The sequence below is a fragment of the Chionomys nivalis genome, chromosome 2, assembly GCF_950005125.1.
Source record: "Chionomys nivalis chromosome 2, mChiNiv1.1, whole genome shotgun sequence".
Classification (NCBI taxonomy): Eukaryota; Metazoa; Chordata; class Mammalia; order Rodentia; family Cricetidae; genus Chionomys; species Chionomys nivalis.
This window is the reverse complement of record NC_080087.1, coordinates 77,050,183-77,075,884: the sequence shown is the minus strand read 5'-3', so window position 1 is coordinate 77,075,884 and position 25,702 is coordinate 77,050,183. Positions and strand designations below refer to the sequence as shown.

The 25,702-nt window shown below is 42.6% G+C and overlaps 1 protein-coding gene across 6 annotated transcripts in view; it reads right to left on the bottom strand.

Annotated features, from left to right (window-relative positions):
- Nucleotides 1–25,702, bottom strand: part of LOC130867260 (MHC class I-like protein MILL2) — a 40,102-nt gene that overhangs the window by 8,057 nt on the left and 6,343 nt on the right. Inside the window, exons 2-8 of one of the 6 annotated variants that reach the window (XR_009056445.1) lie at nucleotides 22,646–22,746; nucleotides 16,169–16,261; nucleotides 12,552–12,815; nucleotides 11,992–12,267; nucleotides 5,165–5,629; nucleotides 3,161–3,309; nucleotides 2,612–2,703 (exon numbers count right to left, since the gene is read on the bottom strand). Coding sequence is in view for 2 of the 6 variants with exons in the window: in XM_057759041.1 (XP_057615024.1) it covers nucleotides 5,196–5,629; nucleotides 11,992–12,267; nucleotides 12,552–12,815; nucleotides 16,169–16,261; nucleotides 22,646–22,746 (1,168 nt within the window). In the remaining 4 variants the exon portion in view is untranslated. Of the gene's footprint in view, nucleotides 1–581; nucleotides 3,310–5,164; nucleotides 5,630–11,991; nucleotides 12,268–12,551; nucleotides 12,816–16,168; nucleotides 16,262–22,645; nucleotides 22,747–25,702 lie in introns of those variants that run through there. The other 5 variants (XR_009056444.1, XR_009056443.1, XR_009056447.1 and 2 more) reach the window with 5 other exon arrangements.

Here is a 25,702-nt window from a genome sequence, read left to right as displayed (position 1 = left end):
GGAAGGGAGCACAATGAGGAAATACTGAACCACAACAAGACTAAATACCAGCTGGACAAACTCCAAACTCTGCATCTCCATATCTGATGTCAAAATGCTCTTCAGATCTCCAATCCCATTCAGCTTTGTTAACTACAGCATACTTCCTTTTCTTGGGTGATTGCACTCCCTTTTAGCAGATTTCCTCAGTAGATATCCAACAACCCTGGCATCTCTAACATTTTGGGTTTTCCAAGGCAATCCAGGCTTCATCTTCACAGCATCACACAATGGCCTCTCTAGGTCTCCATTCGTGGACTTCCCTGACACATGCTTGGCCTCAGTGACTTTCCTTATTTGCAGGGACAAATTCCATAGCCAGAATCACATGACCAAAGTTACTGTGGCTGGAACAATTGCATCTTCACCAGCTTTCTTTCTTTTCTTTCTTTCTTTCTTTCTTTCTTTCTTTCTTTCTTTCTTTCTTTCTTTCTTTCTTTCTTTCTTTCTTTCTTTCTCTCTCTCTCTCTCTCTCTCTCTCTCTCTCTCTCTCTCTCTCTCTCTCTCTCTCTTTCCCTCCCTCACTCCCTCCCTCCCTCCCCTTTTTTATTTTTTGGATTTTTCGAGACAAGGTTTCTCTGTAGCTTTGGTGCCCATCCTGGAACTAGCTCTTGTAGACCAGGCTGGCCTCGAAGTCACAGAGATCCACCTGCCTCTGCCTCCTGAGTGCTGGGATTAAAGGTGTGCGCCACCACCTCCCGGCTTCATCTTCATCAGCTTTCTGTTTTCAATAGTTAGACTCGACTGGCTTCAAACTCAGAGATCTGCCAGCCTCTGCCAGTGCTGGAATTAAAGGCATGCACTACCACACCCAGTTCTAAGCTTTTCTTTAATTTCTTTTCACAAGTTGGAAATTTAACTGGTTGGGATCTTGTCTTGAAGTTACCACTTCCTTTATTATCTTTCTTAATCTGTTTATCTCCTTGAACAAAGGACTTAGTTCCATTCCATTTTTTGGTGTTTCTTTTCTCTTTAAAATTTTACATTTTGTGGTTTCCTCTGCTCAGCTTGCTCTTTTTCTTTATGAATCTTCATTAGAGTTACCACTAATAACCACATGACAGAGTCTACACTGGGCTGTTTTGAGATTTCCTTGGTCAATGAAATTAATCCAAAACTCTTCAGACATACTCTTTGGACAAGGGCAAAAAGCAACCACTTTCTCTTCACCAAAATATCACAAGAACAATCTCTAGGTCACATACTAAAGTGCTTCTCCTCTGAAGCCTCTTGAGCCAGCTGCCCCCCCAGCTTAAATCATACTCAGCACCACTGTCTTCCATGCTCCTACTAGTATGCCCCGTTAAGTAGCACTTAAAACATTCCACTGCTTTTCTATTCCACAGTCTCAAGGTCTATATTCTTTCAAACAAAAGTATGGTCAGGTCTCTCACAGCAATACCTCAATCCTTGGTACCAACCTCTGTCTTAGTTAGGATTTCTATTGTTGTGAAGAGGCACCATGACCATTGCTTATAAAGGAAAACATTCATTGAGGTGGCTGCTGTAGTTCACAGTCCTGTAGACTCAGCAAGAGGCTTGTGCACATTACCTTTTGTTTTGAGGCAAGACAAACTTTAAGATGCTGTCTTTGCTCTAGAGTTCCCTGTGGGACATCATTTTTAAAATCCTCATTTCCCTCTGAATTTCTTTTTATTTTTGTTCTTTTTTGGCACCCTAGACTCTTGTCTGTAGACCAGGCTGGCCTTTAACTCAGAGATCTACCTGTCTCTGCTTTCTGAGAGCTGGGATTGAAGATGTTAGCCACCACTGCCCTGCTTTTTTGGGGCTGTTTTGTTTTGTTCTATTTTTGTCATAAAATCAGGTGTCTCATAGAAGGATCATAGAGCAGAAAGAATAATTTTAAATAAATGTGCTTGGGTCTAGAGAAGCAGGAGCAATAGCCCAACTCCACAGCCAGCTTTCCCGTAAAGCAGAGCAGTGTAAAATGATATTTCAATAGTATCTGTATCTAAAAAAACACCCCTGAATCCCTGCTGAATTCAATTCAGTAACCAGTAGGAGGGACCAGAGAAACCCAAGAGCAGAAACAGCAGTCATGGCAAACAACCAAAGTGATCACTGCCCTATCTTCCTCTGCTGGGTGTACCTCTCCCTCCCCACTTTGTAGGCTGTGGTTTTCCTGGGGTGAGGAGGTGGGAAGAATCCATTAGGATTCACCCTTGGGGAGTCTGTGGGGTAACCACAAGTGCTGGAGCAGATTCTAGATCCTGGGTCCCAATGCCTGCTCATCCAGCTTCACATCTTGCCCTTCTAGTCCTTGCTGTCCATCTGCCTGCCCTGGCTATGTATGTGGGTCCAAAGCCTGCACCTAGCAGCCTACTCAGGAAGGGAAAACAAAGTTTTCTCTGAGCTTCAGGGGCTGCTGCTGTGGCAGGTGGAGGGGGGCAAGGTGGGCAGAAGAGTTAAAGAGACAGACAGGGAAAAATGAAACCATAGAACACAAAATGTTCAAGGGACGGAGTCAGCAAAAATCAAAACCATTAAATAGTACAGAGAACGTTCATGTAGCCAAAAGAGATTGGTCAGAAACAAAGCATGTGATGCCCACCTTCATTCATACATTTAACTTGGCTTTTCAGATATCCTCCTTGGTCCCCAGAAGCCAGAACTAGGTGGGCAGAGTCACTTTTCACTAGTGCCCTGGGCAGGAGAGAAACAGCATACAGAACAAAACACAGGCGACCAAGAATAATACACTAAAGCCCCCAAACGCCTTGCTATTGCTTGGGACAGGAGTTCTTATACCTCATCAGGTACCTCTCTGTCCCTAAACAGGATCCCATCAGAAACAGTACATCTATGCCATAGAATTGGGGTTTTCAACCTGTGGTTCATGACCATCAGGAAGCATAGATTTATGAGCGTCTTAGGAACTCCTAACCATAAATTTATTTTCGTAGCTACTTCATAACTATAATTTTGCTACTGGGTAAGCTGTCAGCTCCTAAGATTATTGGAAATATGTGTTTTTCAGTGGTCGAGACCCACAGGTTGAGAAATGCTGCTATAGGAGGAGCTGCCTTCTATGACTTACAAGGACTTACAATGGAGCGCTCCTGGTTTCTTTTCAGTGCCACAGCTCACTACAACAACCTACCAAACCAGAGAATGCGTTGGAGTCTTGGAAGATCTTCAAGGTGTGCACCTTCCAAGGCAGGGTTGGGTCCTGGAGTTTTGGAGTTGAAGGTCTGGCTTCAGAATATGGGTTGGGGGTCTTGATCTCACTGGGATCTCCACTAGTTTATCCTGGTGAACAAGAGTAGAGACAATTAGCCAAATTCTTTGGTCAAATTAAGCGAGCTGTATTTTATGTCAGACAGGGCTCTCTCTCTAAAGCAGGGGTTTAAAAAAAAAGCATCAAACACTGGAGGAGGGGGGTGTATATGGGCCCCAAATTGCAAGACTAGGGTTTTTTTTTCAAGGGTTGAGGGATTTCCAGAGAAATTTTGATTACCTGGGAACTTGACTGAACATTTAAAAATGATTTGGCAGAATATCTTATTAATACCAGGTCTGAGTCAAATCTATACGGTGGGGAGCATGTCAAATTCAAGGAACAGGTTAAAGCACGGTCAACAAGTATTTAGGGTATCCAATAAGATTAGAATTAAATAATAGTCACATTTTTGAGACAGCATGGAAGTTATTACAAGCAACTCCTCCCAAGATTGCATTTCTCCTTCTGACTGTGAAGTAGGATTTGGTCAGGCCCCTCCAAGGCCCATGCAATCTTAATTCCTCACAAGTGTGACCTACTTTTTTCTATCCTGTCATTAATAATTCCTCTGCTTTTAAAAAGAGTATTTGAAGTAGTACAGGCTGAGGGGGATGCCTGAATGGGTAAAGGTGCTTGTGGCTCAGGCCATGATTTGAGTGGGATTCCCAGGTCCCCCATAAAGTTTGGTGAAAAGAACAGGTTCTACAAAGTTACCCTCTTGCCTCTGCATGTGCATCTTGGCATGTGCTCCCTCTCACACCACATGCACACACCACATACACAGATACACCACAAACATATACACATACCACACACACATACACCACAGACATACTCCTTATACGTATACATATACCACACACACCACATGTGCATATACCACACACATACCACACACACATGTCACACATATGTACACCTACATACACATATATATACCACAGACACACCAAACACACACATGACACACTACACACAAACTGCATGTACACACACACCACATGCATGTATACCACACACATACATCCTCACACAATACATCACACATATATAAACATACATAGACATATATACATAACACTGACACACCACAGAGACATACGACACACCACACACAAACTGCATACACACACATATACCACACATCCACACATCGCACGTATCCACACGTTGCACAAACACATAAACATACACATATATACTATACACACAAACATACACACAAAACATGTTTCACACACACACACACACACACACACACACACACACACAAAGACACAGCAATATTAGAGCCCAAGGGCCTGATGAGAAGTCCCTGACAGCAGAGATTGAGAAGATTGCCTGCTATCCTAGGGCTATCTTTAGTGGACCTCTGAGTATGACCTGCTATTCTTCTGACAAGTGGGTGAAGCCTTTGAAATGTATCCAGGGATCAGTAGCTTCCACCAACCAGAATGTCATGAGATACTTGCCTCTCCTTGCTGGGCCCCGTCTACCTGATATTCCCACTAATGTATTTGAAAAATATCTTGATTGAAGATTTCCTTGTTCTACCACAAGAAACATTTCATCAGATGGTAAATGCATTGGAACAAGGTTTTTGGGGAGACTTAGATCTGTGTTCCTAGGCCTTAGTCAGTCATATCTGACTTCAGAATAACCATGTTCTTTCTCTTTATTGTGAGAGAGGGTTGTTTGGTTTTTGACTGACACTGCCCTTCTTCTGCTTGGCCTGGCTCCTCAGTAGCCTCTAGGACGTAACGGATGCAGGAAAAGGCTCACCCACTTCCCTCCTAATTCAGCAGCAAAGGAGAGAAGAAAAAATAGTTCTGTCTCTAGTCAAAAGCAAGAGGAGAAAGCAGATCCACAACATGGGCTCCTTACCTGGCAGTTTTCTGTCCTTGGTGTTCTGGCTTCAGTTGTCTTTAGCCAGCACCACCACCAACACAATGGGGAGTGCAGATACAGTTGAGGCAGGAGGGGGGCTAGCAGTATCACTGGTCACTGTGTGACCTATGGATCCTTCCTGCCCCTGCCTCCTACCCCCTGAGGCGGATTGTTGCCTCATTTTCTTACTAGGGGCAGCAGGGACCTTCATATCATAGTGCCTCAGGTAGCAGGTGAACTCTGGTTCCTGTCCAGGAAGAATCCAAATAGACGCCCAGGTCTGGTAGGTCCCGTCCCCACTGGGCAAGATGGTCCTAGGCCCGAAGATCCGCTGCTGTACTGGCTTCCCATCCTGAAGCCAGGTCAGGGTGTCCACAGGAGGACACAGATTAAAAGCCCGGCATGTCAGGGTGATCCTGCCCACTGGATATGTCCTGTTGGTCACCTTCACTTCTGGGGGGCCTGGGGGAAAATGAGGAAGAGCTGGTGAGTGGTGAGATGAGTCAGGGACCTCCAAAGGAGCAGGCCTGAGCCAGAGAACTCTGTGGGACCAGTCCTAAGCCAGGGACCTCCTCAGGGGCCAGGCCCAGGTCAGGGACATCTACCGAAACAGGCCTGAGCCAGTGACCTCTACTGGAGCAGGCCTGAGCTAGCTACCACAGCCAGAGTCCCCTGGAGCAGGCCTGAACCAGCAACCTCTGCCAGAGCAGACTCAAGGCAACAACTTCAGTGGAACCAGCCCCAAGCAAACAACCTCTATGGGAGCAGACCTGAACAACCCCCTGTACTGCACAGTGTCCCCAGGGAGTGCTGAGTGACCTCCAGGAACACCATGTGACCTCCAGGGTAACTGAAACCATGGTCCTGACTGCACCATAAGGAGCAACCATGTGAGCCTTGGATCCACTGGCACCTGGAAGATTGATCACCAGAGACACAGACATCACCAACTACACCAATCAGAGGAAAAGGTGGGTAGACAAGGTAAGAACACACTCAACACCACAAAGAGCAACAACACCAGTAAAAACTAGTGGCCCTACAACAGCAAGACTTGAACACCCAAATATAGATGAAGCAGAAAAAAAAATGACCTAAAAATAACTTTAGGAGAATGTTTGAGGCCCTTAAAGAGGAAATGAAAAATTCCCTCAAAGAAATGGAAGAAAAGACAAAGAAAAAATTGGAAGAAATCAATAAATCCATTAAGGAAAACAAAAAAAGCAATCAAACAGATAAAAGAAATGATTAAAGACTTGAAAACTGAAATAGAGATAATAAAGAAAACACAAACGGAGGGAATTATAGAAACGGAAATTATGAGAAAACAATCAGGAACCACAAACACAAGCATGAACAGCAGAACACAAGAGATGGAAAAGACAATCTCAAGCACTGAAGATGCAATAGAGGAAACAGACTCATTGGTCAATGAAAACATTACATCTAACAAAAGCTTAACACAAAATATCCAGAAAATATGGGACATTATGAAAATAGCAAACCTAAGATTAATAGGTATAGAGGAAGGAGAACTCCAGCTCAAAGGCACAGAAAACAGATTCAATAAAATCATAGAAGAAAACTTTCCCACCTAAAGAAAGATATGTATATGAAGATACAAGAAGCTTATAGAACAACCAATAGACTGGATTCAAAAAAAGACCCCTTGCCACACAATAATCAAAACCCTAAACATACAGAATACAGCTGCAAAAGAAAAAGGTCAAGTAACATATAAAGGCAGACTTATCTGAATTACACCTGACTTCTCAATGGAAACAATGAAAGTCAGAAAGTCCTGGTGAAGTGTTATGCAGACATTAAGAAACCACGGATGCCAGCCCAGACTACTATACCCAACAAAACTTTCAATTACCATAGACAGACAAAACAAAATATTCCCCAAAAGAACCAGATTTAACCAATACCTAGCCACAAGCCCAGCCCAACACAAAGTTCTAGAAGGAAAACTCCAACCCAAGGAAATTGGCTACATCCATAAAAACACAGACAATAGATGATCTCACAGCAGCAAATCCCAAAGAAGGGGAAAACACATACAATAACATGACCAACAACAAAACCTAAAATAACAGGATCTAGCAATCAGTGGCCATTAATATCCCTTAATATAAATGAACTCAACTCACCTATAAAAAGACACAGGCTAGCAGATTGGATACAAAAACAGAATCCATCCTTCTGCTGTATTCAAGAAACACACCTTAACCTCAAAAACAGACATCACCTCAGAGTAAAGGGTTGGTAAAAAAATTTTCCAATCAAATGGACCTAAGAAACAAGCTGGTGTAGATATACTATCTAACAAAATAGGCTTCAAACTAAAATCAATCAAAAGAGACAAAGAAGGACATTTCTTATTAGTCACAGAAAAAAAATCCATCAAAAGGAAATCTTAATACTGAACACCGATGTACCAAATACAAGGACACCCTCATATGTAAAAGAAAAAATTCTAAAGCTTAAATCACACATTAAACTCCACACACTAATAGTGGGAGACTTCAACATCCCACTCTTACCGCTGGACAGGTCTGTCAGACATAAACTTAACAGAGAAATAAGGGAACTAACAGATGTTATGACCCAAATGGACTTAACAGATATCTATAGAACATTCCATCCAAACATAAAAGAATATACCTTCTTCTCAGCACCTCATGGAATATTCTCAAAAACTGACCACAGACAAGGTAACAAAGCAAACCTCCACAGATACAAAAAAAATTGGAATAACCTCATGTATCTTATTGGATAACCATGGTTTAAAATTAGAATTCAACAACAAAACTAATTCCAGAAAGCCCATAAATGCATGGAAATTAAACAATGCTCACCTGGGTCAAGAAAGAAATAAAGGAAGAAATTAAAGACTTCTTAAAATTCAACAAAAACGATCTCACAACATACTCAAATTTATGGGACACAATGAAAGCAGTATTAAGAGGAAAGTTCATAGCACTAAATGCCTACATAAAGAAGTTGGAAAAAAAATCTCACACTAGTGAGTTAACTGGACATTTGAAAACACTAGAACAAAAAGAAGCAAACTCACCCAGGAGGACTAGACAACAGGAAATAATGGAATTGAGAGCTCAAATAAACAAAATAGAAATGAAAAAAACAATACAAAGAATCAATGAGACAGAGTTGGTTCTTTGAGAAAATCAACAAAATAGGCAAACATTTATCCAAACTAACCAAAAGGCAGAGAGAGAATACCCAAATTAATAAAATCAGAAATGAAAAGGGGGACATAACCATAGACACCGGGGAAATCCAGAGATTCATTAGGTTAGATTTCAAAAACCTGTACTCCACAAAATTGGAGATCTTAAAGGAAATGGACACCTTTTTGGATAAATATCACTTACCAAAATTAAATCAAGACCAGATAAGCAAATTTAAACAGACCTATAACTGCTAAAGAAATAGAAACAGTCATAAAAAGTCTCCCAATCAAGAAAAGCCCAGGACCAGATGGTTTCAGCACAGAATTCCACAATATTTTCAAAGAAAAACTAATACCAAATCTCCTCAAATTGTTCCACACAATAGAAGCAGAAGGAATATTGCCAAATTCTCTTTATGAGGCTACAATTACCCTGATACCCAAACCATAGAAAGACATTACTAAGAAAGAGAATTTCATTCATAAACATTGATGCAAAAACATTCAATAAACCCTGGCAAACAGAATCCAAGAACACATCAGAAAAATTATCCACCATGATCAAGTTGGCTTCATCCCATAGATGCAGGGATGGTTCCCAACACACAAAAATCTGTCAATGTAATCCACCATATAAAAAACTGAAAAATAAAAACCACATGATCATTTCATTAGTTGCTGAAAAAGCCTTTGACAAAATATAACATTCTCTTATGATAAAGGTCTTGGAGAGAGTAGGGATATAAGGAACATACCTAAACATAATAAAGGTAATATACAGCAAATCAACAGTCAACATAAAACTAAATGGAGAGAAACTGAAAGCGATCCCACTGAAATCAGGAACAAGACAAGGTTGTTTACTCTCTCCATATCTTGTCAATATAGTTCTTGAAGTCCTAGCTAGATCAAAAAGACAACAAAAGGAGTTCAAGGGGATATAAATCAGAAAAGAAGTCAAACTCTCACTATTTGCTGATGATATGATAGTTTATATAAGTGACCCCAAAAATTCTACCAAGGAACTTCAACAACTCATAAATACTTTCAGTAATGTAGCAGGATACAAGATTAACTCAAAAAAATCAGTAGCCCTCTTTTGCACAGATGATAAATGGGATGAGGAAGAAAAGAGAGAAACATCACCCTTCACAATGGCCACTAAGAGCATAAAATATGTCAGAGTAACTCTGACCAACAAGCAGAAGACCTGTATGATAAGAACTTTAAATATTTGAAGAAAGAAACTGGGGGCTGGAGAGATGGCTCAGAGGCTAAGAGCAAAGACTGCTCTTCTTCCTGAGGTCCTGAGTTCAATTCCCAGCTCACAACCATCTGTAATGAGATCTTGCCCTCTTCTGGCGAGTAGGTGTATATGCAGACAGAACACTGTATACATAATAAATAAAAATCTTTAAAAGGAAAAAAAAGAGAGACCTTAATTCATTAAAAAAAAGAAAGAAACTGAAGAAGACATCAGAAAATGGAAAGATCTCCCATGTTCTTTGGTAGGTAGAATTAACATAGTAAAAATGGAAATTTTACCATAAGCTATCTACAGAATGCAATGCCCATCAAAATCCCAGCAAATATCTTCACAGACCTCCAAAGAACGGTACTCAATTTCATATGGAAAAGCAAGAAAACCCAGGATAGTTGAAACAACCCTGTACAATAAAGGAATTTCTGGAGACATCACAATCCGTGACTTCAAACTCTACTACAGAGCTACTGTACTGAAAATGCCTGGTATTGGCATAAAAACAGACAGGAGAAACAATGGAACTGAATCAAAGATCCAGATATCAATCCATACACCTGGTTTCTGACAAAGAAACAAAAAAAAAATAAAATGGAAAAAAGAAAGCATATTTAACAAGTGGTGCTGGCAAAACTGGGTATCAACATGTAGAAGAATAAAAATAGACCCATATCTATCACCATGCACAAAACTCAAGTCCAAATGGATCAAATACCTCAATATAAAACCAACCACACTGAACATCATAGAAGAGAAAATGTGAAGTACACTTGAACACATTGGCACAGGAGACCACTTCCGAAATATAACCCCAGTAGCACAGACACTGAGAGAAATAATTATAAGTGGGACCTCCTGAAACTGAGAAGCTTCTGTAAAGCAAAGGACACGGTCAACAAGACAAAACAGCAGCCTACAGAATGGGAAAAGATCTTCACCAACCCCACATTGGACTGAGGGCTGATCTCCAAAATATATTAAGAACTGATGAAATTGGTCATCAAAACCAAAACAAAACAAAAAACAAACAAACAAAAAAAAAAAAACCCCAACCCTCCCCCAAAACAAAAAATTCAATAAAAAATGGGGTACAGGTCTAAACAGAGAACTCTCAACAGAGGAATCTAAAATGATTGAAAGACACTTAAGGAAATGCTCAACATCATTAGCCATCAGAAAAATGCAAATCAAAACAACTCTGGGATTCCATCTTACACCTGTAAGAATGCCCAAGATCAAAAACACTGATGACAACTTATGCTGGAGAGGTAGTGGGATAAAGGGAACACTCATCCATTGCTGGTGGGAATGTAAACTGGTACAGTCCCTTTGGATATCAGTATGGTGATATCTCAGAAAATTAGGAAACAACCTACTTCAAAACCTAGCAATACCACTGTGGGTATATATCCAAAGGATGCTCAATCGTACTACAAGGACATATGCTCAACTATGTTCATAGCAGCATTGTTTGTCATAGCCAGAACATGGAAACCTAAATGCCCCTTGACTGAAGAATGGATAAGGAAAATGTGGTACATTTATTCAATGGAGTACCACACAGAAGAAAAAAAAATGACATCTTGAAATTTGCAGGCAAATGGATGGATCTAGAAAACATCATATTGAATGAGTTAACCCAGATCCAGAAAGACAAATATTATATATACTCACTTATAAGTGGCTTTTAGGCATAAAGCAAAGAAAAACCAGCCTACAATTCACAATCCCAGAGAATCTAGACAATAATTAGAACCCTAAGAGAGACATACATAGTTCTAAACTACATGGGAAGTAAAAAAAGACAACATCTCCTGAGTAAATTGGGAGCATGGGGCCATGGGAGAGAGTAGAAAGGGAGGAGAGAGAAAGGGAGGGGAGCTGCAAAAAATATATAGCTTAATAAAAACAATAAAAAAAAACTTAAAGAAAAAAGAAAGCCAGCCTGGGTTATGTAGTGAAGCCTTGTCTCAAGAAAAAGAAAATTAAACCCTTTCAAACGAAAGCAGAACCCTGGGCAATGGACCCTGGTCTTGGGTCTGTAGTTCAGCTCCACGGTTGGATCCTTCTGACCAAACAAGCATAACTCCGTCTTACCACCTAAGCCCAATTGTTTTTATCTAGCTTTCTTATCTGGTTCTGGTGTGAGATCCAGGCAATATCTGGGAACCCCATCCTTTCCAATAGGGACCCAGAAGTGACCCTGGAGTAGACCCTACACCCAAACTTACATGCACCACCTTAGACTGTGCCACGATTCTACACACCAATGAGAACACAGACTCCCAGAAGGACCATGGGAAGGATCCTCTTGGCTACAGGAATGTCCCCTGGGTGCTGGAAACTAACTCTGGTGACAGTCAGTACCTTTATCCATCTGACAGTTCCTCATGGAAGCCAGGTATCCTTGGAGCTGAGCAGGACATATGTCCTCCAAGAAAGTCTTAACTTCATCAGCTCTGGGTGCATGTGTCTCCCAGAAGGTCTTGGTCTTCTGAGTGAAGGGCATAGCCATTGCCCATGTGAGAGTCTTCTGGTCAAAGGTGAGGAAGTCCTGTCCATCGTAGCCAATGCGCCAGAAGCCTCCAGTGCTCCGATTTCCTGGAAGCTCACAGCCCAAGGTTTCCTGAAGGATATGAAGGCCTGGCCCGCCCCAGGCAGGGGCCTGTCACTGTGCTGTCCTTCGACCTTAGCTCCCCTGATACTTCAGTCTAAGAGAGACTATCCAGTGCTTTGGCCCATGGAAGCATTTTGCATTACTCCATTAAGTCTGGCCCTGCCCTGCCCAAAATCAGGTCTCGGGGTTGTAGATGGAACCGTGTACTTCTGGCTCTGCACACTCACCCTTGTTCTGACCCTGCCCTGCCCAGAATCAGGCCTCAGGGGTCATAGATGGAACCCGTGTAACTCTGGCTCAGCACACTCACCCTTGTTCTGGCCCTGCTGGTTCATGACTTCAGCCAGCATCCTCCTCAGTTGCTCCTCCTTCTTCCGAAAGTCCTCAGTCTCTCGTGTCCAGGTTTCAGCTCCTGCATGTCCCTTGATCCTGGGCCCCCAGGCCTCTGCTCTCCTGCTGTCCCCATTGTAGCGCAGGAAGAGCTCATCATCAATGCATATCAGGATTGGGAATGGGGGCTGCCAAGCATCTTCTGGAGACAAGACTGTGAGTTGATAGCGCAATGTATGGGTTTCTGAGAAACGGAGACGGGTGACACAGGTGACTTTCCACAGTCGGCTCTGCCTTGAGGGTTGAACTCAGATTGTGCTGTGCAGCTGTGTGAGTGTGAGGAGCCAGTGGAGTGCTTTGTTATAGCATGAAAGAGAAAAGGAGGGAGGTGCTAGGCCCCTCGCCAAAGGGGTTGAGACCGAACGTGGAGAGTGGAAATAAACATGGGTTCTAATCAGACCCTTTGAGACAGAGTGTTTCATACAATTACTGAGATGTTTGTTAGGCCCAAAGGTGCAAAAATATTCAGAGAAACAACTGCAACTGATTCCTAAACAATGAACCATGTTGATAATTTTAAACTTACAGGAACTAATTGTTGTTTTTTTAAAAAATATATCGACTGTCCCGGGCAGGCTGGCGGAGCCTCGCAGAGCCATGCGGGTCCTGAGCAGCCAGTCCCAAGGCTCTGAGCGGTGGCCCAAGCGGTGATGCTGGGCTATGTGTCCGTGAGAGCCAACAGTAGGCGGGCGCGTGTAAACAGACACATAGACACAGAAAATAGCCATAAACATTTATTAAAGGAGAGAGAGGGAGAGAGAGAGAGAGAGAGACAGAGGGAGAGAGAGAGAGAGAAAGAGAGAGAGAGAGAGGGGGGGGGAATTTTCTGTTGAATATATTTCTGCAGGTCTTGGCAGGGTAGGCAGAATGGACCCCGAAGCTTCTGGACCGCAACTTAAAGCCCTCTGGCTGCAAATGTCCCCAAGGCCATCTCAGCTGCCTGGAGTCAGCAGACTGTAGAGAGCTGGAGCATTTGAGTTCTAAGGAATGGCGCCTGGGGCTAAGCTGCTGGAGCCCGAGCTAGGACCTGGCTACCCTAGAGCTTAGTTTTTTTTTTTTTTTGTTTTGTTTTTCTGTTTGTTTCTCCTCAAAACAGGAATAACTCAATATAGATTGATCAGTGGTCCCTTCACATGGGAAAATTTAAAGTAGGAACAATTGCAAGTAGGACATAGCACTTGAGCTGGTGTTGATTAAATTTCCCGAGGTATTTTAGTGTGTAGATGACATTCTCTCCTGCTCATTTAGTCAATACTTAAATGGATGTTTAACTCTCATGGTAATTAAACTAAAAGAGCAAAATTTGAAATTTTGGGCCATATCAATTGGGTACTTTTTTTTTTTTTTTTTTTTTGGTTTTTCGAGACAGGGTTTCTCTGTGGTTTTGGAGCCTGTCCTGGAACTAGCTCTTGTAGACCAGGCTGGTCTCGAACTCACAGAGATCCGCCTGCCTCTGCCTCCCGAGTGCTGGGATTAAAGGCGTGCGCCACAATTGGGTACTTTTTAAAAAATTTTTTTTTAAAAAACCAAGTCAGGGTTTCTCTGTGTAGTCCTGGCTGTCCTGGAACTCACTCTGTAGACCAGGCTGGCCTCGAACTCAGAGACTGCCTGCTTCTATCTCCCAAGCGCTAGGGTTTCAGGTGTGTGCCACCACACCTGGCTGGGTATACTCTTATCTGCCTGTCACTATTGAGGATGTAATTCTGCTCTTTAAATTGCTTTCTGGAGACTCTCCCTTAAATTCTATAAAAAAATAACACCTGAAGCAGAGCAAGTTATGAGATGTTCACAAAACACTGCTAAAGCTGTGGCTCATAGAATTAACCCCTTATTCCCTGTTTCAATCACATTTCCCTCCGTTCTCCTTATCACCTGCTGGAACAGGTCATGGTATTCTAGAACAACAAAGTCATGATATTCTAGAACTTTATGGAGGTCATAATTCTCCACAACACTCTACAACTCCTTATCTACAAGAAATTATAGACTTAATAATAATGAGAAGGACATGTTTTAATTTATGGACAGAGAACCTACAGAAATGATTTATGCCATTAAATAAAATGCAGATTGATTATTTGTTCCATGAATTAAAAAAAAAGAAATAAAAATGGAGGACATGACTGCTCCTAGATGTGGTGGAGAAGATATGCGGATGTGAGGGAGAGCATAGCCAGAGGCAGGGACATCTGGGAGAGGTTAGAGTGGACAGGACCCTGAGATAGGCCATGTGAGGAGAGGGTGGAGGGGAGCAGGGAGAACCAGGGGGCCAAGAGGCCAAAAGGGTAAAAACATTACTAAAAAGGGCCATATAACCAAAGTGACTGGATTATATAGGGAAGGGCAGTTTGGGGAAGGGTAGTCCAGCCCTTGGGCTGGAGAAGTTTAGGGTTGAGGATGGGTATGCCAGCCATATACTGTAACAGGTAGGGACTAAGATGTTGGGAAGACTTGGTAGCCAGGTCCTCTTTGATATGAGACATGGGACAGGAGAATATTGGGGTTCCATTGAACCCCCTCCACCTCCCACGTAGGGATCCCACAAAACAAAATCAGACTATAACTCACCAGGAGACCTCCTGTTTTTCTCAATACAAAAGTTCACTTCTACAGTCTACTAACTGAAGGCAGCCCCAAAGTCTTGGAGAATCTTAAGGCATGTGCCTCCTGAGGCAAACTCCCAGCACCCCCAGAGTCCTAGAGTGAAGGTCTGGGTTTAGAATTCAATTGGTCTGAATCTCACTGGGGCCTCCAGAAAATGGGACACATGGCTGAGGTGCCCACAGTGTCCTGTTGGTCTTGTCTTTGGTTTCATTTTTTACTGTCCTCTTTCTGCCTTTTGTACTTTCTGTGTTAATTAGTTTATCTTGGACTTTATGTGACTGAACTGATGGACAGTGTGGGTAATAAGACTAACAAGCCTAACGGCCCTCTAACCAGTGCGTTAAAGAATTTTGATAAACTTTACCCCACTATAGTTAAGGATTATGATTATCCTATCACCAAGAGTTGCCTCTGAACATTCGGTAAAACTGAGTTCCATGCTCGGGGTTGGCTGGCCCTCCTAGGGCACTTTTGATTCTCAATAGCCTGGTCTCTTTGTTAGGGTTTACTATTGCGGTGAAGAGACACCATGGCCATGGCAACTCTTATAAAGAAAACATTTAATTGAGGGGGCTTTCTCACAATTCAGAGGTTCAGTCTATCATGGCGGGGATCATGGCTGCATGAAGGCAGGCATGGTGCTGGAGAAATAGGCAAGGGTCCTACATCTTGCAGGCAACAGGAAGTTGACTGACATACTGGGTGATATCCTGAGTATATGAGACCTCAAAACCCACCCCCACAGCGACACACTTCCTCCAACAAGGCCACACCCACTCCAACAAAGCCACACTTCCTAATAGTGCCACTCTCTGTGAGATTATCAGATTATGGGATTATAGGGGCCAATTACACTCAAACTACCACACTTGGGCAGTGGTTAATGTCACCCTTTGTAAGCCTGCCACCCAGGTCAGACTGGATACATCTTACCTTGGGCTGGAACAATTTGAATGAAGATCAGTATGGTCCAAAATGGTCCAAGGTGGCTAAGCGTGGTTATCACCAGATGGACTGTTTCAGGGCCTGTAGCAGAGACAACAAACTCCCTCTGAAGACCATTTTCAGGACTCACAGGAGGAAGAATTCCTTCTCCTCCAACAAACCACCTTCACCTTCTTTTCCCTTCCTCACCTCAACCTCCACCTTTGCCACCCAGTCCCCACCACCAAGGTCTCACTTTCCCCTGTCTGCACCTACCCCTACCCCACCATCTAGTTTTTCCCTACCTCTGCCTATCTTCTCTCCTGCAGCTGTTCCCTGTCACCCCAGCTCTTTCTTTTCCCCGCATCTGCCAGGGAGTCCCATATTGCCCTCCCGACTTCTCTGATTCTGGTTCTGGAAAAGGCCGATAGCTTACATCTCAAAGAGACCGGATCATGTAGTTTCCGGATGACCCTGCCCCCCGGTGCTTAAGAGTCATCACAGCCACAGCAACTCTTGTAAGAGAAGCAGACACATTCACATTGGCCCAGGTTCTAACTGTGATAGCTCCACATGCTGTGGCAGTCCTGCTGAGAGATGCCACCAACTGCTAGATGTCTAATGCCCACTTGACCCAGGACCAAGCCTTTGATACATTGATAAATATCAAAAAGATATATTGATATTTTGATAAATACTTGGCCATTAATCCCACCACCCTACTGCTACATGAGGACCCTGAAAAGCCCATCCATGACTGCCTGGAGATGCTGGACATCAACCAGGGCAGGTGACCTGACCTGACAGCTATTCCTTTCACTACCAGAGATGCAGATCTCTTTATGGATGGCAACAGCTTCAGTCAAGAAGGAGCAGTGGAGGCAGTGTTGGTTCCAGACCAGAAGGAGATCATTTGGACACCAGCCTTGCCTAGGGGCCCATCTCACCAGGGAGTAGAAATAATTGTTCTGACACAGGCCTTAAGATGGGCTGAGGAAAAAAAGGGAACACCTACACAGACAGCCAATGTGCTTTTGCCTTGAGTCATGTTCATGGACAGATATATAGACAGAGGGGAAGACTATTAAAAATAAATATGGGGGCTGGAGAGATGGCTCAGTGGTTAAGAGCACCGACTGCTCTTCCAGAGGTCCTGAGCTCATTTCCCAGCAACCACATGGTGGCTCATAGTCATCTATAATGAGATTTGGTGCCCTCTTCTGGCATGCAGGCATATATGAAAGGAATGTTGTATACATAATAAATAAATAAATCTTTAAAAAATAAAATAAAAAATAAATATGAAGTTGTCTAGTTGCTAGTGGCCATCCGGCTACCAACTGAACTGACCGTTATTCGCTGGCCAGGACATCAAAAAGACAAAAGCTCCCAAACTCAAGGTAACAACCATGCAGATCAAATTGCCAAAGAGGCTGCTCTTGGGGAACCCAAACCCCAGGCTGTTCTGGAACTATCCCTGCTGTCCGTAATCCCCGCTCTGACTCCACAAAGATGCCCCTGAACACGACCCACCAGAGATCAAGTCATATTCTGTCTTGGGGGCTCAGGAGAGCCACAATGTACGGCAGTGCATCTTGCCCAGAAGAATCTGCATGAAGAATGAATTGGGCCCAAACTGGCTAAATGCCTTGCATCACATCTTGCCCTTGTCACCTGAGAGCTCAGAATTCATCTGCCCTCAGGTCTGGCTACCCAGACACCGAGAAAAACTTCAGAGCATTTCACACCACCGCCTGACCTGTGCCCAGGAGAATGTGAAGAAGGACATGCTTCCCTCAGGTCAACAGAGTCTGCACAGTGCCCGGTGAATTTTGGGAAATGGACTTCACTGAGGTCAAGCCAGGACTGCACGGCTACAAATTTCTGCTGGTCTTTGTCAATACTGTCACAGCCTGGGTAGAGGCCTTTCCATCCTGAATGGAAATGACCCAAGTGGTAGCTAAGAAATTAATAATAAAAATTATTCCAAGATTTGATCTGCCCATATTTCCAGAATCCAACAATGGCCCAGCCTTCATGGCCAAGTTATCTCGATTGCTCTCTAAGGCTCTTGATGTAAATTGGAAACTTTGCTCTATGTATTATCCCCAGAGGATGTATAAAGGAAAAGTAGAGAGGATGAATAGCACTTTAAAGGAGATTTTAACTAAATATCCTCTTGAAACTGGTGATAACTGGGTTGACCTCTTGCCTTAATCCCTCCTCAGAGTCTGATGTACCCCCATGAGAGAAAAGTTCACCTCATATGAAATAGTCTACGGGCATCCACCTCCCACCTCCCATGGCCCTTTGGGTACATGCTGGACTGTTATTCGATTGCTCTGCTCCAATCTCTGAGTCTTTAAAAGGATTGCAGTTAACTTTGGGCTTGATTCTCCCTCAGGTCCAGGCTGCTCAAACTGTTGGGTGCCGCCCACCTGATTCCAGTCTGGAGATGTTGATTTAGTCAGTGACTTCAAAACTGACTGACTTGAACCTAGATGGGAGGGACCTTACATCGTGACTCTCCAGACTCCTACTGCTGTTAAAGTCACGGGTATTTCTGCCTGGGTTCATCACTCACACCTCAAGAAAGCACCTGAGGAACCCACGGAAGAGGAGCTTGACCCCCAAAGGTGGAAAGTGACTGAAAAAGACACAAACATCACACTTTCTCACCAGGTAGTGGTGGCAGACACCTTTAATCCCAGCACTCGGGAGGCAGAGGCAGGTAGATCTCTGTGAGTTCGAGGCCATCCTGGTCTACAGAGCAAGTTCCAGGACAGCTAGGACTGTTTCAGAGAAACCCTGTCTCGAAAAACAAAACAAAACAAACAAACAAAATCCGACTTTCTAAGATTTGACTGTCTAACATAATTTTGTGTTCTTGATGTTGAAATTTGCATCATAATTGTCCTATGGTTAACAGTTTTGTTGTTTTATTTTCAACTTATACAAAATGCATCTTGACAGTGGAAATAAGAAATCATAGGAAATCCTATTATTGTCTTGCTATGCAAAAGATTGTCTTTACTACCAGGGCCCATAGTTTGAACAAAAGAAGGGGAACAAATAGTTTGTGGCCAGATGGATGGTGGATACTTGGGATGGACTGTTCTAACAGACCAATCCCAATATAATAACACGGACTACAGCATAGTCAAATAGTCTTTAAAGTGTTCTGATAATGGAAATTAGGTGTGCTAAAATAAGAAGGGGAAGGGAATGTTCATTAATCACTCTAGTCGAATTTAACATACCCAGGGTTATCCTATCTGTAACTAACACTGTGGAATATAATCTCTGGATCTGTTTAGCACTAAAAAGCCAACGAGAAAACTCCTTCTGTGTCAGAGGAAGTACCTCTTTTCCTGGGCTCATTCTTTCCCCTGCCCTGGGCTCTTAAAAAGAAATTTGTATGGGATAGGGGTTTCTTACAAAAATCATACAAGGATAATGGGGAACAAAATGGAACATGCGCTACTAATGTTTTAAAGGCTCTGGCTGACCTTCCTATTGATAATGTCTTTTTCCTCCACTATCTGTGTTTTGATTGCACAAATATTCCTTCTTATTGTAATTCCACTCCCCCCCCCCCACCAGACAGGGTTTCTCTGTAGCTTTGGAGCCTGTCCTGGAACTAGCTCTTGTAGACCAGGCTGGCCTTGAACTCACAGAGATCTGCCTGCCTTTGTCTCCCAAGTGCTGGGATTAAAGGCAGGTGCCACCACTGCCCACCTGGTTGACCTTGATTTATTTTTGAGAATACCCTTACTTTCCATGACCCTCCTTGACCCCTCCATAATCACATGGTCAGTGGTCACATGATGTTTTTAAAAATATGTTTTATATTTTCTTATTGCCCCATTATCTCCCTTCTGTGAAAATGATTTTGCTCCTTAGAAGGGGCCTAAGAGATGGAGTCAAGGCTGTTCTCTTTAACCCAATTTAGGAGGTAGATGCTGATCCTCTCTTGGGTACAGTTCAATAAAAATCGTTTGATTCAAACTTGGCTCAAATTGTGGCAGTGGTCTTATTCTTGCTGTTGGGGTTAACACTATCATCTGAGCCTTCCTTTTTGTTGATAATAAATGATAAGGGTCGATATAATTGTTCTGTGACTATTTCCTGCTGACATTGGGGCATCCTTTCATGTCCTAAGAAGGTTGGTATCTGTGCAAGGATGGGAAAAGAGAGAAGAAAGAGGGTGTTTCACTTGCTGTCCAGGCTCTGTGGGGTGATCTGAGGCTGGGGAAGTGCAGACTACATTGGAGCAATTTGCAAGGCTGGACCACCTGAAGCTAGGCACTTTGCCATGGGTCTGGTGGGTTTCTGGAGCTGTTTGCAGTGTTCTGAAATCTTTTGGGGCAAATAGACTAGCCACAGAAGGGAAAGTTAAGGAGTTTATCAGAACATCTTTATCTTGGGTGCACACTTGAAACTTCCAGGCCCTCAATCCTGGTAGTTGTGGGAGGGGAGTTCCAAGACCAGGGAAAAGGGATCCCATCCTCAGGAATAGTCAGTAGGTGGGGAAACTTAGGTTGTTGGTTGACAGGAGTACTTATCTGGAGTCCAGTTGACCCATGGAAGGTGGATGCAAGTCAACTGCCTGAAGGTTCCAAAAATTTTTAAGCTTACAAAAACAAAAATAAAAGTTTTAGGTATGTTAGCATTACCATTGCTTACAATCTGTACTGAAATCTACATTGTAGAAAGAGCAGTAGACTCCTGCCTTTTGAGTCATAGGAAAAAACTGGGGTCCCAGAAATGATTTGGGGTTAAAAACATCTATGGGTTTATCTCCTTTCAGAGTCTGGTAGGAAAGTAAACTGTCTGTCTTTTTCAACAGAAGACTCGAGGAAACTGAGACCTGAGGCCTGCTTTAAATGAACTATCAAAACAGCTACAGCCTCAAGGAAGGAGCTGGTTTGCTTGATGCTGTTAAACTGACAAAGCTACAGTTAGTCAATATCATCAGAGATCTGAGAAGGATAAATTATAGCAGGAGATATAATCCAAATGGCCTATGTATCATTTAAAGTGACAGAGACTTACTCCCATGGTCTTGAAGGCTTCACTGGGAGGCAGTGGTCAGTCTTTGGCTGTCACACAGAATAGCGTTTCATCTCCAGCTGCGGCAGAGCAACATCAGCTTTAACTGCTAGACTTAGGTCTAAGGATTTTTTTTTTCGTAGAGGAGTGCTGTGGGACAATGCTCTGTACCCTGACACTTATATTTTAAATAAATGCTGATTGGCCAGTGACCAGGCAGGAAGTAGAGGCGGGGTAACGAGAATTCTGGGAAGAGGGAACCTTAGACCATAGTCGTGACCCAGCCACAGAAGAAGCAAGATGTGACTGCCTCACCGAACAAGGTACTAAGCCACATTACTAACATAGACAAGAATAATAATGTCACTCTTCAAGATGTCAGCATGGCCGGGCGGTGGTGGTGCACGCCTTTAATCCCAGCACTCGGGAGGCAGAGGCAGGCGGATCTCTGGGAGTTCGAGGCCAGCCTGGTCTACAAGAGCTAGTTCCAGGACAGGAACCAAAAAGCTATGGAGAAACCCTGTCTCAAAAAAAAAAAAAAAAAAAAAAAAAAAGAGTTAATAAGAGTTAATAAGCTGAGCTACTAGGTTAATCAGTTTATAACTAATATAGACCTCTGTGTGATTTCTTTGGGGGCTAAACAACTGTGGGATCTGGTGGGACAGAAAACCTTAGACAACAGAATGGTGGCCAATGTGTGGACAACTGCACCCATAAAAAGCCTGAGAGAGCTTGAAAAGTAATTCTAGGCATAAAATAGTAGAGTTAAGCATGGCTTATTGATAGCAGCAACTTCTTGGGTGGGCTCTTCTTGCTAGAGGCAAGCACTCTCATTTAAGAGAGGCTTCCTGACTCAGCTTTAGCTGTAAAACCTTGCAGCTCTTTTAAGAGGTCCTGCCACAAAACACTTAAATGATGTTGATGAAAAGCTGACCGCATGCTTTTTAGTTTTCAGCCATAGCAGGAAAAAGGTCGAGCTGTTTTAAAATGTTGGCTTTCTGGGTCATCCTGTCAGCACAAACTCTGACTCTTTCAGGCAGGAGATCTGGCTACAGAGCATTTGAATGTAGTTTGTGAGCACACTGCTGCAGCTTGCTTGATGGCAGGGACCTTGAAACACCATAGAGTTATGGCAATAAACATAGCTACAGCCAGTACCTCTGCCATGAGGCTGGAATCTCAGAAAGCTAAAGAATGGGCTAGATTCAGCTATCAAAGCCACGACTTTAATCCCAGCCATATTGCTTAGCAAATTAAAGACTTATGTGGTCAAAAAAAGAGAGATACAGTAAAGAGAGATTCAAAGATAAAGAAAACCTTTAAATGGTTTACAGTGTGTTAAAATATATACAGGCTTAGGAGAGAAAAGAAAAAGGTTAAAGTCCTTAAAATAAAAAAGAAAGAAAGAGAGTAGTTGGGTGTGGTGGCACATACCTTTAATCCCAGAACTTGAGAGGTAGAGGAAGTCTGTGAGATCAAGGACAGCCTGGTCTATAGAGTGAGTTCCAGGACAGCCAAAGATACACAGAGAAACCCTGTCTCAAAAAGCCAAAAATTAAAAATAAAAGAAATAGAGGTTAAAATAAAGCTACATAAAGATGAAAAAAATCACAGAGTCTGGATACTGTATGTTATTATGTTCTCTTTTAATTGCTTGAATGCTGAGGAAGGAACAAGAGCTGCCAAAGATATTTGTTTATAAATACTGCTGAATTAATCCAACATAGGTATTTTGGAAATACCTTAACTTCAAAATTAAAGTCAAAAGGAGAAGAGGTTTTACTTTTGTTTCCACAGAAAATGAGAGGCTGTGGATTCATTCTGAGTTAAGAAAAATCAGGTTTGATCAAGAAAGACCACCTGAGAAATCTCCAGTAGGAACAGATGGCTCAGATGTCTGAGTTCTACATTCAGAACAGATTCAAGACTGCTGCCTGAGATGATCAAACCGCACAGGATACTCCAATAAGGACTTGATCATAATCCTAAATTTTCTTTAGGTCCCCATAAAATTATCAGTGTCCCCAACCAGCAGGAAGTAGCTTGGAAAACTATACCCACAGTTTTCCATAGTTCCCAAAAAATGGGGATATTTTCCTTTGTTTAGAACGCTGGTTACAAGTTGTTAATGGATATTGGTCAAGAGAAAAGCTAAACAAAGGATATTAGATTCAGAGTTCTTGCTTTTTTTTTTTTAAAGGGGGGAACAATGTCCTGTAACCATTAAATAAATGCTGATTGGCCAGTGATCAGGCAGGAAGTAGAAGCAGGGTAATGAGAATTCTGGGAAGAGGGAAGCTTAGTCCACAGTTATGACCCAGCCACAGAAGAAGCAAGATGTGACTGCCTCGCCAAATAAGGTACTGAGTCATGTGGCTGACATAGACAAATTATAAGAGTTAATAAGAAGTCTGAGTTACTAGGCTAATCAGTTTATAACTAATATAGACCTCTGTGTGATTTCTTTGGGCCTAAACAGCTGTGGGACCTGGTGGGACAGAAAACCTCAGACAACAGAGGAGGAGCTTGGGGAAACTGACCTAACTTTGATGAGTCAGAGTAGAGCAGTCAATCCAACAGTGTCTAGTTGTGCAGGGCCCAGGCAGCAGGTGAGGCATGGGACAGTTTTTCCCAGTGGTTATCATGGCTACAATCCAGGTGACACTGTCTGTGCCCTATTTGTCTCCTTTGGAGTATAGGACCCAGCCATGACAAGCTCAATCGAGGCCCAAGTTCCAGTAGTTTACCCTAAGGCAATACCTCGGTCCAAGAAAGATCACAAACTGAGACCACCCAGGCACCACCCAAGAACAGACCATTCAAAGGAAATTCCTAACATTCCAGCCGTTGTGGATAGGATTATCTGCCAGCACACACCCATCACTTTTCACCAGGACACCCCTAGATAAATGTCAGCCAATCAGGGGTCCTCACCCTTAGAAATCCCTTACCTTAACCCCTGCTATTATATAAACTCCACCCCAACTGAAGTTGGGGCTCTCTAATCAAGGCAATATGTTGGATACATAGAGAGTCTGAGATCAAGCTTAAAGAAAAATAAAGGCTTTGCTTTGACACACAGGACTTGGTCTCCTAGTTGTTTTTTTTTTTTTGGGAATCTATGATCTGGGCATAATAGGATACCTTAGGTTGTCACTAGGAGTTTCATGGGATGATTTCTACTAAATATTTTAAATGACATATTCAGCAGATCCCTGAAGAGTTTGAGGACCATTATCTATTACTTGAATGAAACAAACTTTGTTTTTAGTTACTTGCTTTAGGCTTAACCTTGAAAATACATACTAACACATATTTAGGGGTTCTAAAGAAAGCTTGTCACTAAATGAATTATATACCAGTTTACAAATTTAAAGTTTAGGATTTTACAGCTTTATCCCTGTTAAGGGTATTTTTTTTTTTTGAGACAGGGTTTCTCTGTGGTTTTGGAGCCTGTTCTGGAACTAACTCTTGTAGACCAGGCTGGTCTCGAACTCACAGAGATCTGCCTGCCTCTGCCTCCCGAATGCTGGGATTAAAGGCATGTGCCACCACCACCCGGCTAAGGGTATTTTTGATAATATATTTTACTGACTTTTTACAAAGATTAACTAAAGCTGTACAAATAGGAATAACAGACCCAGATGCTAGACAAGTACTTCTTGAATATCTAGCTTTTGAAAATGCAAACTTAGAATGCAAAAAGATACATGGGCCTTTAAAGATTAGATCAGCACCTATGGATAAATGGATTGTGCATATAATGAATGTTGAGACATTTGACTATAATGCTGAATCTTGGGTAGGAGAAGAAATTTCCAAAGGAATGAGGAAACTTCCAAATGTTTAAATTGTGGTAGAATAGGACATCTGAAAAGGGATTGTAGACAAGGAATTTTTAGGAATAATATCTCCTCTGGGAATGGCAAAAATAGGAGACCTTGGCCTTCAGGTATATGTAGAAGGTGTGGCAAAGGCCTACATTGGACCAATGAATGCAGGTCGAGAACAGACAGACAAGGCAACCCAATACCATCAGGAAACTCCTTGAGGAGCCTGTAGCCAAAAGTGGCCCAGTTGTTCCCAGCAACTATGGAGAACATGTCACACCAGGACAATTAAAAAATCCAGAGCTTTCTGTAAAAGACCATACTGTTTTAGGTGATGGCATAAACGTGGAGGATAAGTCAAAAGTCACAATAGGAAATAAGAAATGTGTATTCTGGCAGACTTCTATAAATGATCAAAGACCAAAGCTGAGGGTGAGTATAAATGGCATCGTGATTATTGGCTTGATAGACACAGGTGCAGATATGAGTATCATTATTCCAGAATCCTGGCATCCAAATTGGCCTTTTCAGGAGGCAGATGTTCAATTACTAGGAATTGGAACCATATCTCAAGTTAAACAAAGCACTAGATGGGTTGACTGTACTGTGCCAGAGGTCAAAGAGGGAAGTTGAGGCCATATGTAGCTGATATTGCAATAAA